Source organism: Callospermophilus lateralis, chromosome 11 (genome assembly GCF_048772815.1).
Source record: "Callospermophilus lateralis isolate mCalLat2 chromosome 11, mCalLat2.hap1, whole genome shotgun sequence".
Taxonomy (NCBI): Eukaryota; Metazoa; Chordata; class Mammalia; order Rodentia; family Sciuridae; genus Callospermophilus; species Callospermophilus lateralis.
Genome location: NC_135315.1, coordinates 24,343,724 through 24,360,704, shown reverse-complemented (window position 1 = coordinate 24,360,704; position 16,981 = coordinate 24,343,724). Strand labels below are relative to the sequence as shown.

The 16,981-nt window shown below is 48.8% G+C and overlaps 1 protein-coding gene across 1 annotated transcript; it reads left to right on the top strand.

The window, feature by feature from the left end:
- Window positions 1-4,460: 4,460 nt before the first annotated feature.
- Window positions 4,461-7,454, top strand: Hoxb4 (homeobox B4). The gene is made up of 2 exons (XM_076870075.2): window positions 4,461-5,109; window positions 5,938-7,454. Exons 1-2 carry the CDS (start codon window positions 4,647-4,649, stop codon window positions 6,240-6,242), a joined length of 768 nt encoding a protein of 255 aa, XP_076726190.2. The 5' UTR covers window positions 4,461-4,646; the 3' UTR covers window positions 6,243-7,454.
- The last annotated feature ends 9,527 nt before the right edge of the window (window positions 7,455-16,981 follow it).

The window sequence follows — 16,981 nt, the reverse complement described above, 5'->3', positions numbered from 1 at the left end:
ATACCAACCTTGTACTCAGACCTCAAAAGGAATCCCCACGGAATCTCATTCCTTCACTGTTTGCCCAGGGAATCAGATCTGACAAAAATATAGGAATGATGGAAAATCAAAGCAGGGGCGGGCCCGCCTGAATCCTACCCGAATGGGACTTTTTTGGGGGTGGGGGTTGGGTGAGGGGAAGAGGAGGTTCTGGCGAAAAGTCGAGCTGGAGAGGATGAGCTGAATCAAATTCCTGCTCTGTCATTTTTCTCCCAAGTAATGACCTGAGCAAAATACAATATGACCGAGCGAACTGCGGAGCATATTATAGTAACTGCCTGCTCGTTGGGGAGGCCCGTAGAGGGGTGAACCGCAGGTCACGGCGTCTAAAAATTATTAAAATGTTCGAGAGCCTCATGACGCGCCTCACTGTTTAACAAAGACTGCCAAAGTATGAGATTAATAAGAAAACTTGAGCTTCAAAACAAAAACACACCAAAAAAAAAAAAAAAAAAAAAGTCTTGTTCCGGCCTCGGAGGGGGCTGGTGCCTCCTCTGCCCGCAGCCGAGGTTCGGTTTTCCGGACACACAATAGTGGACCAGAGAGAGCTCAGCTGTTGCTCAGCGGATCCACGGGTCCGCCGGGAGGGCGCGGGGAGCGGCCTGGTGAGTACTCTTGCCCGCTCATCCTCTGGGCCTTCCTCTCCTCTGCGTGGACGCTGGTGCAGACTGCCTGGGGACTCGCTTCTGCTTGGCCCTTCGGTTTCCCTCCTTCCTGCGTCCCTTTCTCCGTGTCAACAAAAGGTAGATGATTCCTCACGGCCTGGGCACGCCTGACACGGCGGAGGGGGGCTGGGCAGCGAGAGGTCACGCTAGCAACCTGTGGCTGCCAGGAGAAGGCGATGGGGAAGCCTCCAAACGACCGCGGAGCGCAGGAGAGGTTGCTCTGAACGCGCGCGAGTCCCTTGCTGTTCTTATTTTTACTATGCACATTGCTGTTGGTATTCTTCCGGGTGAAGAGGAGAAAGGCAGTCTCCAGCTATGGTGAAACCCATTCTGGGATTCGCCGCCGATAAACCCTGTCCTCCACCCCTGGTGGCTGCACCCGGCTGGAGTGATGGTGGGGGCGGGGAGGGGTGTGTATGCGATGCCTTGTTGGGATGCGCAGGTGGCGGCTCCCAGAGCGCAGGGAAGAAAATCTCTGAACTCTGGCCCCAAGACCAACCATAGCCAACCCCGAGGTAACTCTGCCTCCCATCCCACTCTCTTGAGGTGCTGTGGGCACCTGGGCCTCATTCCTTGTGAAGTATAGAGAAGCAGAGAGGCCCGGCGGCCAGCCAACGGGTTTCGAAAACTTTCAAAATGCTAACGGGTTTTAAGAGATCCAGCGAGAAAAGGACAGGAGGTACGGGACGGGAGAGGGTCCTGGCAGGTTGGAATGGGTCGTGGAACCCTTAAGTGGCATTTGAGATTATTTAAAAAGGTCCTTGTTTGATGGTAAAGAGCTGGTGGGGATCCTACCAGGGGCTCTCTGTGGGCCCAGGGCAAGTCTCCAGTCTCCTCGGGTGCCTAGATGGGGTCTGAAATTACCCGTTGGGCCTTTCATGGCAAAAAATAGCAAGTACAATGTAATTGTTTTGCTTCAATTATGTATGGGCCTGGTCTAGCCAGGAGAATGTTGGTGTTAGCAATTAAAAACCAAGGCCAACTGTGTCAATGACTAGATTTGGGATAAAAAAAAAATGAGGGTCTTTAGACCTAGTTGTCTGAAGTTGAGAGTTCCATTTCCATCTACCTGCTAGGATCCCAGGACTGGGGGTGGGCAGACACCTCTGGAGTGTGGTGGTTAGAGAATTGATTTGTTGATAATGAAATTCATAGTGTTAGACTCGTTCAGGAGGGCTACAAGTATCTTTCAAAGCTAGGGAGATAGGTAGGATTCTGAAGGGAGGAGGCTTCTGGGCACACCATCCCTCACCTGGCCACAGCTTTCACAGTCTAAGCCCAGTTCCTCCCAGCACAATCTCCAGTCTCCCAGTTTAGTAAATTTAGCAGTTATTAGAAGCCTCAGGAAGTTGATTCAGAAATCCCAGATCCACATTTTGGCCTCACAGCCAGTTATCCAAGCAGGTGGCTGGGCAAGTAAGTACATTGGCTTAGACATAGGAAATCCACCTGGGGCCAGAGAATTAGGGACTGGGGTTCTTCTCCATATCTCTAGGGGATTATCCTCTTTTTCTGGCCCCCAGGAGGTTTGTGGGGACTAGGAGGGGCAGGCACATCATCTGGCTGCATCTTTTATGGTTCCTCATTGCCCTTCATTCGGAAATGAAATGCCTTTGATCTTTTTCTCAGGTTGTAAACAGAATTGCCCATCATTAAATATCCAGGACCCCATCTGCTTGGTCTCCCAGCATTTTTCTTTACAGCTGTTTCCCTCTCTTTACCATTGAATTTTTCCAAAAGGACTTTTATTACACCCTCTTCACACCCAGCCGCCTCTCCCTCCTCCCTTTACTGAGAGGCGCTTTGGAAAATATCTAGATATTCGTTTGATCACATCCTAAAGACCGTGAGGGGCACTGGAGGAGCCGATTGGGGTTTTGTTTTTTCCTTTAAAAAATAAAAGTCCTAGGGGGAGGGGCGGAGAGGGGCGCGAGTGCACCCAGAAGGGCCTGATTCCGACTTCAGGCAGCCTCAGGATGACCCTTTCTCCTTTTGTGCTTAGCTAATGTTTACATCTCATAATTCATGCGCCGCCACTGAGTTGCGAGTCGACCGCGAGGTTCGCGTCCCCTTGCTGACCGGCTGCTTCTATTTCTCTCTAATAGAAGAGGAGAATTGAAAACCTTGTAATCCCAAGAATGGTACTGCAATGCCTTTTTCTGCTCCCAGAGCTCAAAACTAGAGCAAAACGAAATAAAATGAAAGCACTCAAACCACACCTCAAATGAAGAACGTGCGGAAAGTAGGAGAACCGGAAAATTTCTGGGCCAAGAAGATCTGTCTGTCTTCTGTATATACCCTGTAGATCCGAATTTGTGTAAGGAATTTTGTGGTCACAAATTCGTATCTAGGGGAATATGTAGTTGACATAAACACTCCGCTCATTTTTTTTTCCAGAAGAAAAAATAAATAAACATTTTTTCTAAATGAGGACAATCCACTGACTGACCATAAGAAGACTCCTTCCTTTTTGTTTCTTCGTCTTTCTTTCCCCTCCACCACTGGTTATAAATGGAGGAATCTTCTACCTGAACATCATGCCTGACCTTGGGAGCTGTGGTCCTTTTCCACTAGTCTAAAGAAGTTAATGAATGTTGGCGATGTTTTAAAATTTGTCCTCTGGTGTCAAGCCCACCCATTTTCCATTCTAGGCTCAGAGAAGCTTTATTGGAAATTCTAAAAAAAAAAAAAAAAAAAAAAAAAAAAAAATGACGCTTGCATACAATGCCAAGGCAAAGGAAATTCGCTTTTCAAGCGGATGCTGAGGTTGTCTTTCCGTTAGGGTTCAGAACAAGATGCCCTGGAAATATGCGATTACTAAGGGTGGTGTTGTGTGTAGGTGTGTGTGTAGGGGTGGGGGGTGTTATCCAACCGCTAGGGTTTCTATCCCCAGTACTACAAGGGTGTGAGATTTCTATTCGCCGCGGAGGCTGCGGCATTAGCGGCAATTAGAACGTCTCTGGCGCCACGGTTTGTATTGCTCGGTTGATTCTGGAATTGGCAAATTGCTATTCAATTTGCTTTCCAAAGTTGCACATTTTTTACTCCAGCGTTCATCTTTAGTGTAGGAAACCAAGTCGTTTTTCTGAGGTTGGGCCCTGTGAGGCAAAAGGAGTAGATAGGAGAATGGGGACAGACGGACTGACACCGCCAGGCTAATAGCGCAGCTAAATGCGATTTGGAAGGCGAGGTCTCCCCGAATTAGTGCATGAATTTCCTATCGATCCGCCCTAGGTTCCATTCATCTCTGACAAGTCACTCTGTTGCACCCGCCCTCCAACTCCCCACGCCTCCTCTCTCACCCCATACCCCTCCCCATCTGGCAGAAGAGAAATGCCCCAAGCTCAGTGCCCCTCGCCCCCAGTGGGTTCCCCTTTGGAGGCGGAGCCCCCAGTCCACCCGCTATTCCATTCCCACACAGATGCAGGGTGCAGGGGGTCGTCCTGGGGAGGAGATGGGGCCCTATGGAAAGCAGAGAATGCTGGACAGAGGTGAGGAAGAATAGGAGGGGCGACATCAGGAACCCCAACTTCTGAGGGGATCCAGGGATTGTTCTCTGTCCAGTGCAACAACAGGCCTTCCAGTCGCAACCTGCTAGCTCTCGCGCTCTCTCTCCTTGGCTCTCAGTCTCTCTGATGTCGGAGAGAGCAAGGAGAGGAGGGGGTCGCCCCACAGGAGCCCTATGTAAATCCTAGTGTTGGGTGGGTGGGTGGGGAGGGGAAGGAGAAGAAGGGGAAATAAACCTCTTTGGCTGGAGTAGGGTCCGGGTGAGCAGATTTCCTTATCCGGGAATCGCAGGCGGGGTGGCCATTGGCTCGGAGGATCACGTGGGCCCCTAACTTTGTTCACTTGACAGTAAGTAGGAGGGCTTTCGGAAACAGGAAAACGAGTCAGGGGTCGGAATAAATTTTAGTATATTTTGTGGGCAATTCCCAGAAATTAATGGCTATGAGTTCTTTTTTGATCAACTCAAACTATGTCGACCCCAAGTTCCCTCCGTGCGAGGAATATTCACAGAGCGATTACCTACCCAGCGACCACTCGCCAGGGTACTACGCCGGCGGCCAGAGGCGAGAGAGCAGCTTCCAGCCGGAGGCGGGCTTCGGGCGGCGCGCGGCGTGCACCGTGCAGCGCTACGCGGCCTGCCGGGACCCTGGGCCCCCGCCGCCTCCGCCACCGCCACCACCCCCGCCGCCCCCGCCACCACCGGGGCTGTCCCCTCGGGCTCCTGTGCAGCCACCCGCCGGGGCCCTCCTCCCAGAGCCTGGCCAACGCTGTGAGGCGGTCAGCAACAGCCCCCCGCCGCCTCCCTGCGCCCAGAACCCCCTACATCCCAGCCCGTCCCACTCCGCGTGCAAAGAGCCCGTCGTCTACCCCTGGATGCGCAAAGTTCACGTGAGCACGGGTGAGTGCGTGGGCACCCCTTCCCCTCCCACCCCTGGCGCTTTACACCGAAGGGACCTCGGAGGCATGGGGGGAGGGAGCTGGGGGAAGCCAATTGTCCCCGCTATAAACTCGCCATTGCCAGAGATTTACGGTCGCCTGTTTTCAGAGCCACATAATTACATCCCCCATAAATTTTTATGGCCTGGTGGGCCTTGCGCCTTTGAAGTCGGTTCCCCATCCTCTTCCCCATTCTCACCAGCGACTCTTTCGCCAGGGAGATGCATTCTCAGTGAAGTTGGAATTGGGGAGGGGTGTGGGATGTGGGGGAGGAGAAGGAGGAGGAGGTAGTAATCCGTATTTAAGCGGAGTTGAGTCAACTCCCAGTATTTATTTTTTCCTTTATTCCAGTCGGCCTCCTTGGCTGGAGAAGTAGGGAAAAGTTTTTACTGGGGGCAGGCACTGCTTGGGATCTGAGCAGCGAGGGTGGGAACTAAACAGAGGAAAGGTTTAGGGCAACTCCCCTCCCTCTTTCACCCCTTATTCTCCTACCGGGGCCCCAGGCCTAGGGGGAGAGAGGAGCGACTAAAACCTTACAAAGATTCCTCATTGCCCCCCACTAGATACCCAAACAACAACAACCAGGACAGCACAACCTTCCATATTTTAAGATCTTTCTCTTCCTGTGCTCCACTTCTTCCCTTTGGGGCTTTTCCCCTCTAGGAGGTAGAGGAGGTGTCTGGGAAGGAGGGAGGGAAGGAGACACTGTAAGTAGGAAGAAAGCGCTCTCCCTCCTCCCTTTCGGGGGCAATAAAACTTTCTCTTTTTCCCTCTCTCTGTGTGTGTCCAGTAAACCCCAATTACGCCGGTGGGGAGCCCAAACGCTCTCGGACCGCCTACACTCGCCAGCAGGTCTTGGAGTTAGAGAAAGAATTTCACTACAACCGCTACCTGACAAGGCGCCGGAGGGTGGAGATCGCCCACGCTCTCTGCCTGTCGGAACGCCAGATCAAGATCTGGTTCCAGAACCGGCGCATGAAGTGGAAAAAAGACCACAAGTTGCCCAATACCAAGATCCGCTCGGGTAGCACCGCAGCAGCAGCAGCAGCCGGAGGGCCCCTTGGCCGACCCAACGGAGGCCCCCCTGCGCTCTAGTGCCTCCCTAAACTGGAGCTGCGAACCTGGGGTGGGGGTCCAGGGTGGGCAGAGAGTGCAAGGGAGGGGAGACTGGGGGGTGCGTGAGGACCCCCCTCCCTTGGGCCTGGGCCTGGAAAATCCCACCTGCCCTCCCCCCACTTTAGCTACATGTGAATAAAAGCAAAGAAGGAGGGGTAGGGGAGCTTTATTTATAAATATGACAATAGGGAGCCCGGTGAGAGGCCCCCCCCCCAGAAGCAAGGTTCAAGTCTCTTGCTTTATTCCTTAAAAAAAAAAAAAAAGAAAGAAAGAAAAAGAAAAGAGAAAGAAAGAAGAAGTAAGAAAAGAAAAAGACAGAAAGAGAAATAGGAGGAGGCTGAAGCTCCTCATTTCGGCTTTGGCGAAGATGGATCCACGTTTCATCTTTAATCACGCCAGGCCCAGGCCCATCTGTCTTGTTTACTCTGCCGAGGAGAGGACGGGCCTCGGTGGCGACCATTACCTCGACACTCGGCTAACAAATGAGGCCCCCGGCTCGGCTGCCGCCGCCTCTGCTGCTGCCGCTGCTGGAAGACAGCCTGGATTTTATTTCTTTGTCCCCCATTCCTGACACCCAGCGAAAGCACCCTGTGACTGCCAGATAGCACAGTGTTTTGGCTACGGTAACAAACACATACACAACCTCCCTCTCTCTCAGTGCCGGTTCTGGGGGACAATGACTGCTCATCCCCTTCCACCATGGGATGAAGGGAACAGAAGGAAGGGGACACGTGGGGGAGGGACCTGCCTTGACAACACAGGAGCGGGCAGGGAAATTGAGTCCAAGGGGGGAAAAAAAAAGAGTGACCCGGACACCTGGGAGGGCCTTCCACTAGAAGGCCTGGCAGGGTGAGGGGCCAGTTGAGTTCTGGGAGCTGGGCAGGACTCTGGCCAATCCTGAGTTGTACAGCAGAGGCCCTCTCTTAGACTGAAAATGAATGTGAAACTAGGAAATAAAATGTTGTGGCCCTCCCACTCTGAAAGGATGATGTTGCAGAGCCCTCTTCCATAGTTTATCATTGTTGCATTGTTTATTATTATTATTATTATTATTATTATTATTATTATTATTATTTTATGTCATGTGTGTCCTTCTCTCCTGTTCTCTTTCTGACATTCCAAACCAGGCACCTTCCTACCTTTGGGGCTGCCTGAGTCTAGAACCTTTCGTTGGCGTGAAAATTTGTGTCCTGTACAGAGTGACAATAGAAATAAATGTTCGGTTTCTTGTGACCATCACATCGTGTTTTTGTTGGAACCTCAATGTAAAGATATGGACAAATGCCATCCAGTGTATATGTTAAGCACCCTCGTGGGTTTGGCCTCCTGTTGTATGTGGTTGAAATCTTTTTTCCAAGGAGTCCAATGGGAATTTTTGTCTTAGAGGATCCCAAATTGCAGTAGTTGGTTTGTTACCCTTTTGGGGTGGGTGTGTTTTGTTTGGGGCTTTTAATGTTTTTTCCTCCAGTCCAAAAATGGATCGGAAGGACTGAGAGGGCTGATTGCAGTCCCTAATGGGGGAAAAGGTTTCATTGTAGGACACAAGAGGCTTAAGTATGGCAAAGCCTTTCATATCATGATTTATTTGTCATAAGCAAATAAAATGCGGTTAAGCTGTCTCCTTCTAGACAGACAGCTCTTTGGTTATTAAAGTTCCGAGAGAGAGAGAGAGAGAGAGAGAGAGAGAGAGAGAGAGAGAGAGAGAGAGAGAGAGGGGATTCCAAGAGGCCGGCCTCTTTCCCCCACATAAGAAGGTATCACTTTCCTCTGAGGTGTTTAAGGCTTTAATGAGTCTAATTTTTTGCACAGATGTTTCTGGGTGTTTGCAGGTTTTCAGAGTATTTTTATATTACAAAGGAGCTAGCTGGTGCCATAGCTCAAACTCTGACAAGCAAATAGATAATCAAGAAGACAAATGGCCTCTTTTGTGAAGCCCTGCTCCTGTATTAATTTTCATTTTCTTTCTCATAGAAAGTATCGAAAGTATGACTGGGGACCAAATAGCTTTCCGTCTCTTAGGTCCCAGTCACCCCTAGAATGGAGTGGGGGAAGGGGAAGGGGTGCAGGTGATCCTCAGAAAGCTCTGTCAGTCTTGAGCCACTTTTGTGAAATACCGTCGATAAGTTCTAAGGTCTGGGTCTCCAATCTTATAGTCTCTGGTTCAAAGATGGTCCAGGGTACAGCCACTCTGCCTCCCAAAGGCTCAGAGCTATGCACCAGGAGTATATGCAGTTAAAAGTCTTTTTTTTTGGTCCCATCTCCTTTCAGAAAAAAAATAATAATAATAAAAAACACCAACCCCACCCATATGTTTTATTGTTATTTATTTTATTTTGCATTCCTTGCAGCTCTAGTAGTTGGAGAATGGGTAGGGCCGGGAAGGACAGGGCGGGTGTACCCAGTTTGAGAAAGGGAAAGGGCGGTGAATTGCTGGTTTAAATGCAGCCGGGAGATTTATAAAAAATCGCCCGGGACCTGGAGGAGTATAAGGGAGCCAGCTTTGTTTCGGTCCTCTGCGGTGTGATGTTGTAGCCACAAGAGGATGGGGAGGTCCATAGTTGAGGGGGGAAATAGTTGTTAAAAAAGCCTACGCCCCCCCCAGGAATGTCTCTAAAGAACCAAATCAAAGCTTCTCCTTGGAAGGTATGAATAGAATTAAAAAAAAAAAAAGATTTCTATGGAGCTTAAAGTTCACAGCCATTCTGTGTAGACAAGAGCTAAGAAAAATGTGAGAATTATACAGAAAACCATTAATCACTTCTTTTCTTTAAATACGTATCCTCTCTCCTTTGTTATTATTCAACAGCAAATCTCCGCAGACCGGCTGTTGGGGGAAAAAAGTGTTAGCCATCTCTCCCAGATCTGCAAGGGGGAAAAATTTGGAACCATAAAGTTGAAAACTTTTTTCTCTGTTTGGAAGAAACCGTTCGACATGAATGGGACCAGAGAAGCTCAGGCAAGAGGAGGCGAGAGTCGCAAAGGTAACAAAGCCCCGGCCTGGTCTGGCATGTTTTGATCCTTTTATGAGCTCGTTTCACAAGCAAAAGAAGAAATATTCTCTCGCCTCCTTTTTCTTTTTCAACTATCTTCTGGGGATTTTTATGGTGGTCACTTTGGGCAGGTTTGCTGCCTTTTATGATGACTGATGCTTGCAGGGGTGGATGTGTGGTGTGTGCTGGACACCTGGAGAGTGTTTGCTGGCAGACATGTCAGGGCCCCTGAAAAACTACAGGGAAGGAGATTGTTTGAGGCGGCTCAGAAGTGCTTTTCTGGTTTCTGAAAATGCAGGCAGACATGGGGAGGACTGCATGTGTGCCTGTGTGTCTAGCGAAGTACACATGTGACAGTCTATTCCTGGGATTCTGTCTATACTGGAGGCTTGTTGTTCTACATGCCTGTTTACCAGCGAAGATGTCACTGCTGCCTCCTGGAAAAATGGAATCCAGTTCTTGGATGGAATGTCCCAGCCCTGGGGCTAGTGTAGGTAGATGTGCTTGGTTTTCTTCTTGTGTCTAGTTTGGGATTTTAGACAAATCTGTGCTTTTCTCTGGAGTCAGAAATTGCTCAGTTCACAGGTGAAATGCACTGACAGAAATATTCCTCTTCTGCTCTGTTCCTCTGGTCTTCTTCCTGGAGGCTCAGTGTTCAATTTGATTTCCTTTTGCTCTTTCGGTTTGGGGGCTCTGTTCTCTCTTCTGGGACTCTGCTTCTCAGGCTGAGAGAATCAGTGGGCTTTGCATCAGACCTGAATGTTCTGGCGCTTTTTCCCTGAGGCCTCACTTAGGGTTTGGAGGCGGGAGGCTGGCAGGAGAGAGAGTTCATGGAGAGGCCACGTTTTCTAGGCGATTAGCTCAGTATTAGAACCACAAAATGACCTCGGAAGCCCCTTGACCTCTCTGAGACTGGACATTGTGTTGGCTCTTGCCTCCTGCCCAGGAGGGAAAGTCACACCTCCACAGAGAGTGGTACTTGAGCTGTCCTATAACCCATCCTATCCATTCCCCTCTAGCCCCCAAACCTTCTTTGCTACCTTGGAATTTCTGGATTATTTTTCTATTGCTGTCCATTAAAGAGAGAAGGAATAAAAATGTCATTCCAAGAGTGCAGTGGTGAGGATTAGGGTACTTAATCAGCCCCTTCCTAAACTAGGATCCAACCTCCTTCTCATGTCCAGTTCATTCCTCCTTCCCAACTTCATTTGGAGGGAGCTGAGGGAAGAAACACAAAGGGATACAGTATGAGAGTTTGGACAGACTCAAACCATGGTGCTCCAAAGGGCAGAGGAATAAGCCCTTGGGTAATAAGGAGAAAGAGAAGGCTCCCACCACACACATTGTTTTTACCCCCGCCCCCCTTTCTGGTTGACATCTAAATCCACAACCTCTCAACCCATTTTCTGAAGTTGAGGTTCTTTTGCTTAGGAAGTTATATCTTTACTCGTTTTTACCCTTTACCCCTAATTCTCAATCCCAATGCAGCTATGCAGGGTCCTTTCCCACCCACTTTGACCACTTTCCAAGGCCAGCCTGCTATATTAACCAGAGTCTGCAGAAACTTAATTTTAAGAGGTGGTGGAAGATTTGCTAATAGGTGAACCTGGAACATAGAGCCTTTCCAAATCTGTATTCTATTTGCTGTATCTTTGCTTTACTTTTAAAGTCATTCTCTTAGGGAGGGAGGGAGGAAGAAAAGGAGAGAGTGGAAGGGGGTACTTACTGAGCTTGATTCTGGCTGGGAAGAAGAAATGCTCTTTGGGTTAAGAAAGGAGAGAGAGAACCTTGCTGGGATGTGTTTGGGATGTTGGTTTCCATTTTGTAAATTATTTCTTGTAACTCGGGGGACTGTTGTCTCAGGCAAGAAATAACTAGAGTGGCTGATATTCTGTTCGTTGTGCCTGGGCAGCAAAAATGGAGAGACTGGAAGCCTCAGGAAGGAAAGGGTGAGCAGAAAGGCAAGATGGGTCACTCCTGGACTGAAAATATTTGGGGCTCAGAGATTTGTACTTATTACCCATAAGGGGAGATAACCAATTGTGGGCACACTATAGGCCTAAGTGACAAAGAAACCTCGCACTAGGACTTTACAAACTGCTCTCTGCTCTGTGAGGGTTAGGGGTTCACCAAAATGAAAAGGCAGGGGAAAACCGTTGCTAAAGGGTTTCAGCCCCCAGGTCCAACTGCAAAATTTTCCCCTTTCCCTCATTCGGCCTTTTTAGAGCTGAGAGCAGCCTGGGTTCACTTTCTACAATTTTAGAGGCCACCCAGAGTGAGGTCTCCTAATCTTTTGACCTCTTTTCCCAGTTCCCTGGGATGCCCCCACTTATTCTCCTACCTACTTGCCAGCCTGTGCAGAGGGTCAGCTCGGTCTTGCCAGAGCCCTCTGAGGTGGCCACAGCGCCAGTGGTGGGTCTCCCTGAGAAGCAGCTGCTGGGGAGGGGGTCTGGTTAAAAAACGGAGTTGGGAAGTTTCCCAGCGTGAGTTGAGCGCTGACGGATTTGTGATCAGCCATAAAACCGGCGCGTTCAGATTCGTAAATCAATCTCGCCTTTCTCACAGTCTAAACGTTCGCTTTATCGGCAGCAAGAAAGCGCTCAGCTCGCGCTCGGGCGCTTGTTTATTTGAACGTGGACATTCCCAGGATCTGAACAGAGTTTGGGCATTTTAATAGAACCTGCCCCGCCTGCCTTCGTGACTGTGTTATTTTGCTGTTCTTTTTTCTTGTCTTTAAAAATAATTTCTCAGTGTCAAAAAATGCTATCTTCCCATGCTCGGGGGCATTTTTGTATTCTCTCTCTTCCCCCTCTCCCACTATATATATATATATATATATTTTTTTTTTTTTTTTTTAGACTTTAGTGTTAGTCTTTGGGGAATCACTTTTATTGGGTTTATAGTCCAGGCCTTTCAGGGAGTTGCCCTTGCAGGAACCAGGGGCAGGGCCGACCACGGGCGAATTCAATACCAGTCTGTTTTGTATCTGGACAATCAAAGCTGACCACCCCCCTACAGAGTCTGGGCCCTGCTGGCGCCCCACCCCATGGGGTTGCTCAGGATTCCAGTGTCTTTCCAGAGCCCCCCTCCCCCTGCGGCTACAGCTGGAACCTCTGATGCCAGCACCCGGGTGACAGTTTCTTTGGGGTTTATTACCCCAACAAGGTCCTGTACTTTCTCCTACAAGGAGTAGCCTTTGGTTCAGACTCCTCCAAACAAACCAATGTAGGCCCCTCAGCCCCATGCTCCCCTACCCTAGAGCTTGTTCTTCCCATTCCCTGCCCGCCCTGCTCGCCCTGGTTGCTGTCCTGCAACCCCAGAGCTGCTGAAGCTAGATAAGGCTGGGAATGTGCAGTGCGGGGCTCCTTAGGAATGCCTTTTCTGCTTCCCTTCACACTCACACCCACCCTGTGCTGGATTCTGGTTGTAACTTGTGAAGTTTGGGAGAATTTTGGTTTTGTTTATATTTGAGGCGAAAAGAGTCTGTATACCTCTCTCCCTAGGCCTGGGGGATGGATTTCTCCCAACCCGGATGTTTAACCCTTTAATATTCACCTAAACCCCCACCAGGCCTCCCTTCATTTTTCAGTCTCCATTGTCTGCTGATTGGAAACACAGGGTACTCACACCTGGGAAATAGGGACCTGGGACTGCCAGGAAACTTCAAAGCCTTCCTTCCCCTTCTTTCCTGTCTTGTTCAGATCTCCAGCTGTCTTCACTGTTGTGTTGGGGGGTACTGAGACAGGGTTCAACATTATATATGGAGAGGCTTCTTGTCCACTTCTTTTGTGTAGAAACCTTAGTCCTGGGTCTTTGTCTCTAAAGCCTATTTTCAAATAGCGTGTAGAATTTGGTGCACCGTGGTAGCAACAACGCAAGGGAAAACCATCCCCCTTGTGGTTATTCTCAACTCTGGAAGCTCCAGAGTCATCTCTTTACCTAGTCTCTTTCCTGCCCTTTCAAAGGTACCACAAAAGATCAAAAAGAGAATTAAAGCCAGGAGTCCCACTCTTGATATGTATGTAACAAGGACTTATGAAGTGTTTCTTTTTAAGCTGGTCCCTTTAGAAATCTTGTTGATTATTTAGGAAGAGGGGGAGCACATTGCACTTATAAATAGCTCTGGAAAGGGCAGAGTGAAGTTAGAGGGGAATCTTAATCCTAAAGGATACAGAAAGAAGAATTGGAAGCTGAAAAAAATAGGGGCTTGGAGAAGGGCTTTGTGCCCACCCCACCCCCACCCCTGGCGCCCCTGCAGACTATTTCTGTACCTCAACGAACTAAGCAGTAGCAGGAGAAGAAGGGAGAGAGGAGAGGTGGGCTGTGGGTAAGTGTAGGGGGGATGTAGAGAGCTGTAGATAGAGTAGGTATAGATGTGTGTGTGGGAGAGAGACCTCACTACTATTCCATTGGTGGGTTGGGGGGAACCTATTTTGCAGGAAAATTTCTCCTCCTGAAGGGGAAGGTCATAGTGGTCCTTTGAGCCTGAAATCGAAAGACCCCCTTCCCCCTCCTGGTCACGTGATTCATTAAATAATTAATGCCGAGGTTGCAGAATAGATATGTATTCGTCAGGAAAATCGCAGGATCGGTCTCCCTGTTTCTGACGTGCAATTCAACTGTCCTTTGAAAAACAAGCCTGTACCCCGAGAAAAAAAAAGAGAGGGGGAGAGAGAGGGAGAGAGAGAGAGAGAGAGAAAGAGAGAGAGAGAGAGAAAGGGAGGCAGCAATAAAACAGCCCCGCAGCCGGAGCCACATCGCGGGCTGGGGTATTGTAAGTAGAAGGGATTTCTCACTACCTACCGCGTCTTATATGTCCATGTAAATTTATTGTTTGTTATTAATGTTATTGTCGTAAAATGTGACAAATAGCCATCTTCATTTCCTGCCATTTCTCTTCACACGGTGCTCTGTGTGTTTATACCCATTGAGGCATTGCATAGAGATTTTAGGAATCTCTCTCTCTCTTTCTCTCTCTCTCTCTCCCTTGCTCCCTCTCTCCCTCTCCTCCAACCTTTTTCTTGATTTATAGCAATATGGGTGTCAGCTTCTCAGCCGGCATGCCAGCCGTTTGTGTGTGTGTGTGTGTGTGTGTGTGTGTGCGCGCGCGTGTGTGTGTGTGTTTGCGTGCGTCTGTGTGTATTTGTGAGCAAGTTGTGTTGTTTATGGCCATGTCTTCGATAAATCATTTCTCATGGAAAATGATGTGGAAGCTGGGCTGATTCTGGGGCCGGGAGAGAGTCGCTCTCGGAGGTACTTCCTCCCTCTCTACTCTGCTCCCAGGAGTTGGTTATTTCAGACAATTTACAGTAATAGATCAGCAGTTAATATGAAAGCTCTATAGCTGGAGGTCTTAAATTACAGCATCTGTGATTATCAATTAAGGCAAGATTTGTATAAATTTGGTAAACCAGAAATGCCTCATTGGCATATAAACCCAGTCAAAGACCACGACCTAATATAAAAATTACATTTGTAAGCCTGATAGAGGCAACATTCCTGGAGCAAACAGAGCTCTATTTTTTAGGCAGTTCCCCTTCAGGAGTTTGGCTTCTCCAACTCCAACCCTGGGTGAACAAGCCCAACTCTAAAACAGAAGTAGCCTGGGGGCAAGAGAGGTGGAGGCTGAAAAAGAAATTAATGGAGTTGAAGGCAAAGATTTTTGAAATCGATGGGGACCCAATAGAAATCCTCTGCAACTGTAAGGGGATGGAAATGATTCAACTACAGTATTAAAGCTGCATTTATGGGTCTGATATGTATTGGGAGGTGCTGAGGCTGGAGAATAAGCTACTCAAATTGGAGGAGACAATGAAGGCAGGCAAAGGATGAAGGGCAGGGAGTGAAGCTGAAAGCCTTGGCTCCCCACCCTCCTGGCTAACAAAACAAGGAAATGAATTCACACCCCAGGAACCTTCCTTCAACCTCCTGAAACAAAGAAAGTTTCCTCAGCAGTTAGACTGTGTGTGTGTGTGTTTGGGGTTGAAGTTCTCTTAAGTGTTTTTTAGAAAAGAAATGTTCTAGGAATAAGGTAGTCCTGAAAAGTTGGAGCATGTTTGAGGACATGGGGTTTGTTCCTCTATCTAAACCCATTTCCAAAGAGCAAATGAGGTACAGATTGGGAGAGGGAAAACTAGTAACTTTCCCCTAGGATTTCATGGAGGTGACAGTTCTGCTCCATTAGGGAAGAGGCTCCTGGTCAATAGCAAAGTCAGAATGACTTCTGGGGACATTGTGTCTGTGCCCTAAAGTTGTGATGGATGGGGGGTAGAGGACCAGGGCCTTTGCCAAGACCCATCCAAGTTTCTGGCTGTTCATCCCCTGTCTGGAGCTAAGCCAGTGACTTTATAGCTACTATTATCTGTGATATTTAACTCTGCCTACTAGTGTAAACCTTTGAGCAGGAAAAATTAAGAGCGTCATTATACCCAGGTGTTAATTATTCAGGGCATCAGCCTCCTAGAGTGGCATCTTAGGCCCCAGTCCTTACAGTATGCAGGAGCTCACTTCTAACTCTGCTCAAAGGTGGTGCTGAGCCCCAAAGTGGTTAACAGGAGATTTTCAGGTGGATGGTGGGTGAAGCCTCTTAATTTAGGAGTCTGGGTTGAAAAGGATTTGAGGAAAAGAATGAGAAGGCAAAGAGCCCAGGCTAGATGGATAGGGGCACTGCCTATCCTGGATTAAAATAATTGGGGAGAGTTTGGATTCAGGGGCAACCTTGACAGTGCTAGAGGTTGTAAGATGGGAGGTGCTGGGTGAGGTATCTAAGAGACCTGGGAGTAGGGGCTCCAAGCCTTTCAGTCTCATTCCCCACTCACCATTGAATGTTGGAGAATCTCTCATACACTCAGTGTGGGAGGCATTTCTACTCCCTCACCTGGGAAGTGTGGTGTGTGCATATGTACAAAAGTGAAGAGGGTATGTTACCCCCAAATAGTGTTTCAGAATTTAGGTCAAAACCTTGGAGTCTCTGAGAAAAGGGGAAATATCACCTCTTCCTTGGAAAGAAGGAGGGACATGAAGAAGGGAGAGAGTAGAATTACTTGTATTGGTTTCTGAATTCAGTCTGCTTAGAAGATGGGGAACAAAAGGGGAGATGGAGGAACGGCTCTTTGGGCCAGGGTATGGCTAGGAGATTGTTGGGAGCCAGTGCTGGAGACCCTTACATGCATGATTCTAACTCCTCCTCCCCAACCCCTTTCCTACCTCCCCTCCTCTGCTACCTTTACCAGTGATGTGGAGGTCTGACACCCTCCTCTCCACACAGTTTATCCTCTTTATTCTCTCAGCTCCCTTCAGGTCTTTGTCTCTTCTGGCCCTGGGGAAGGGAGGTGGCATTGATACCCTTCCCCCTCCTTTTCCCCAACTGGAACACAGACTTCCCCAGGAGACAAAGCAGGGAGACCATCCCTTGCCACCATTATCTTTCAGTCACTGATCTCTGCTAAATCCCACTATGTGAGGCCTGATACCCTCCATCCAGGCACCTAGGCCTACCTCCCAAATCAGCAAGTTTGAAAGACTTTGTTGCTGTGAGTGTATGTTCATGCACTGGGTTTATTTAGCCATGAAGAACTCTGACTCTTGGCAGTTCTGCACCCCAATCCCTCTGCTTTTTTGTTGTTCAGGGAATGGTGTAGAATGCCTTTGGTAGATGGGGCTGTAGGAAAGCTGCTGACCCCATCTTCTCCTCAGTCTCTACTGGGGTCCTCTTTATCTGTATAATTG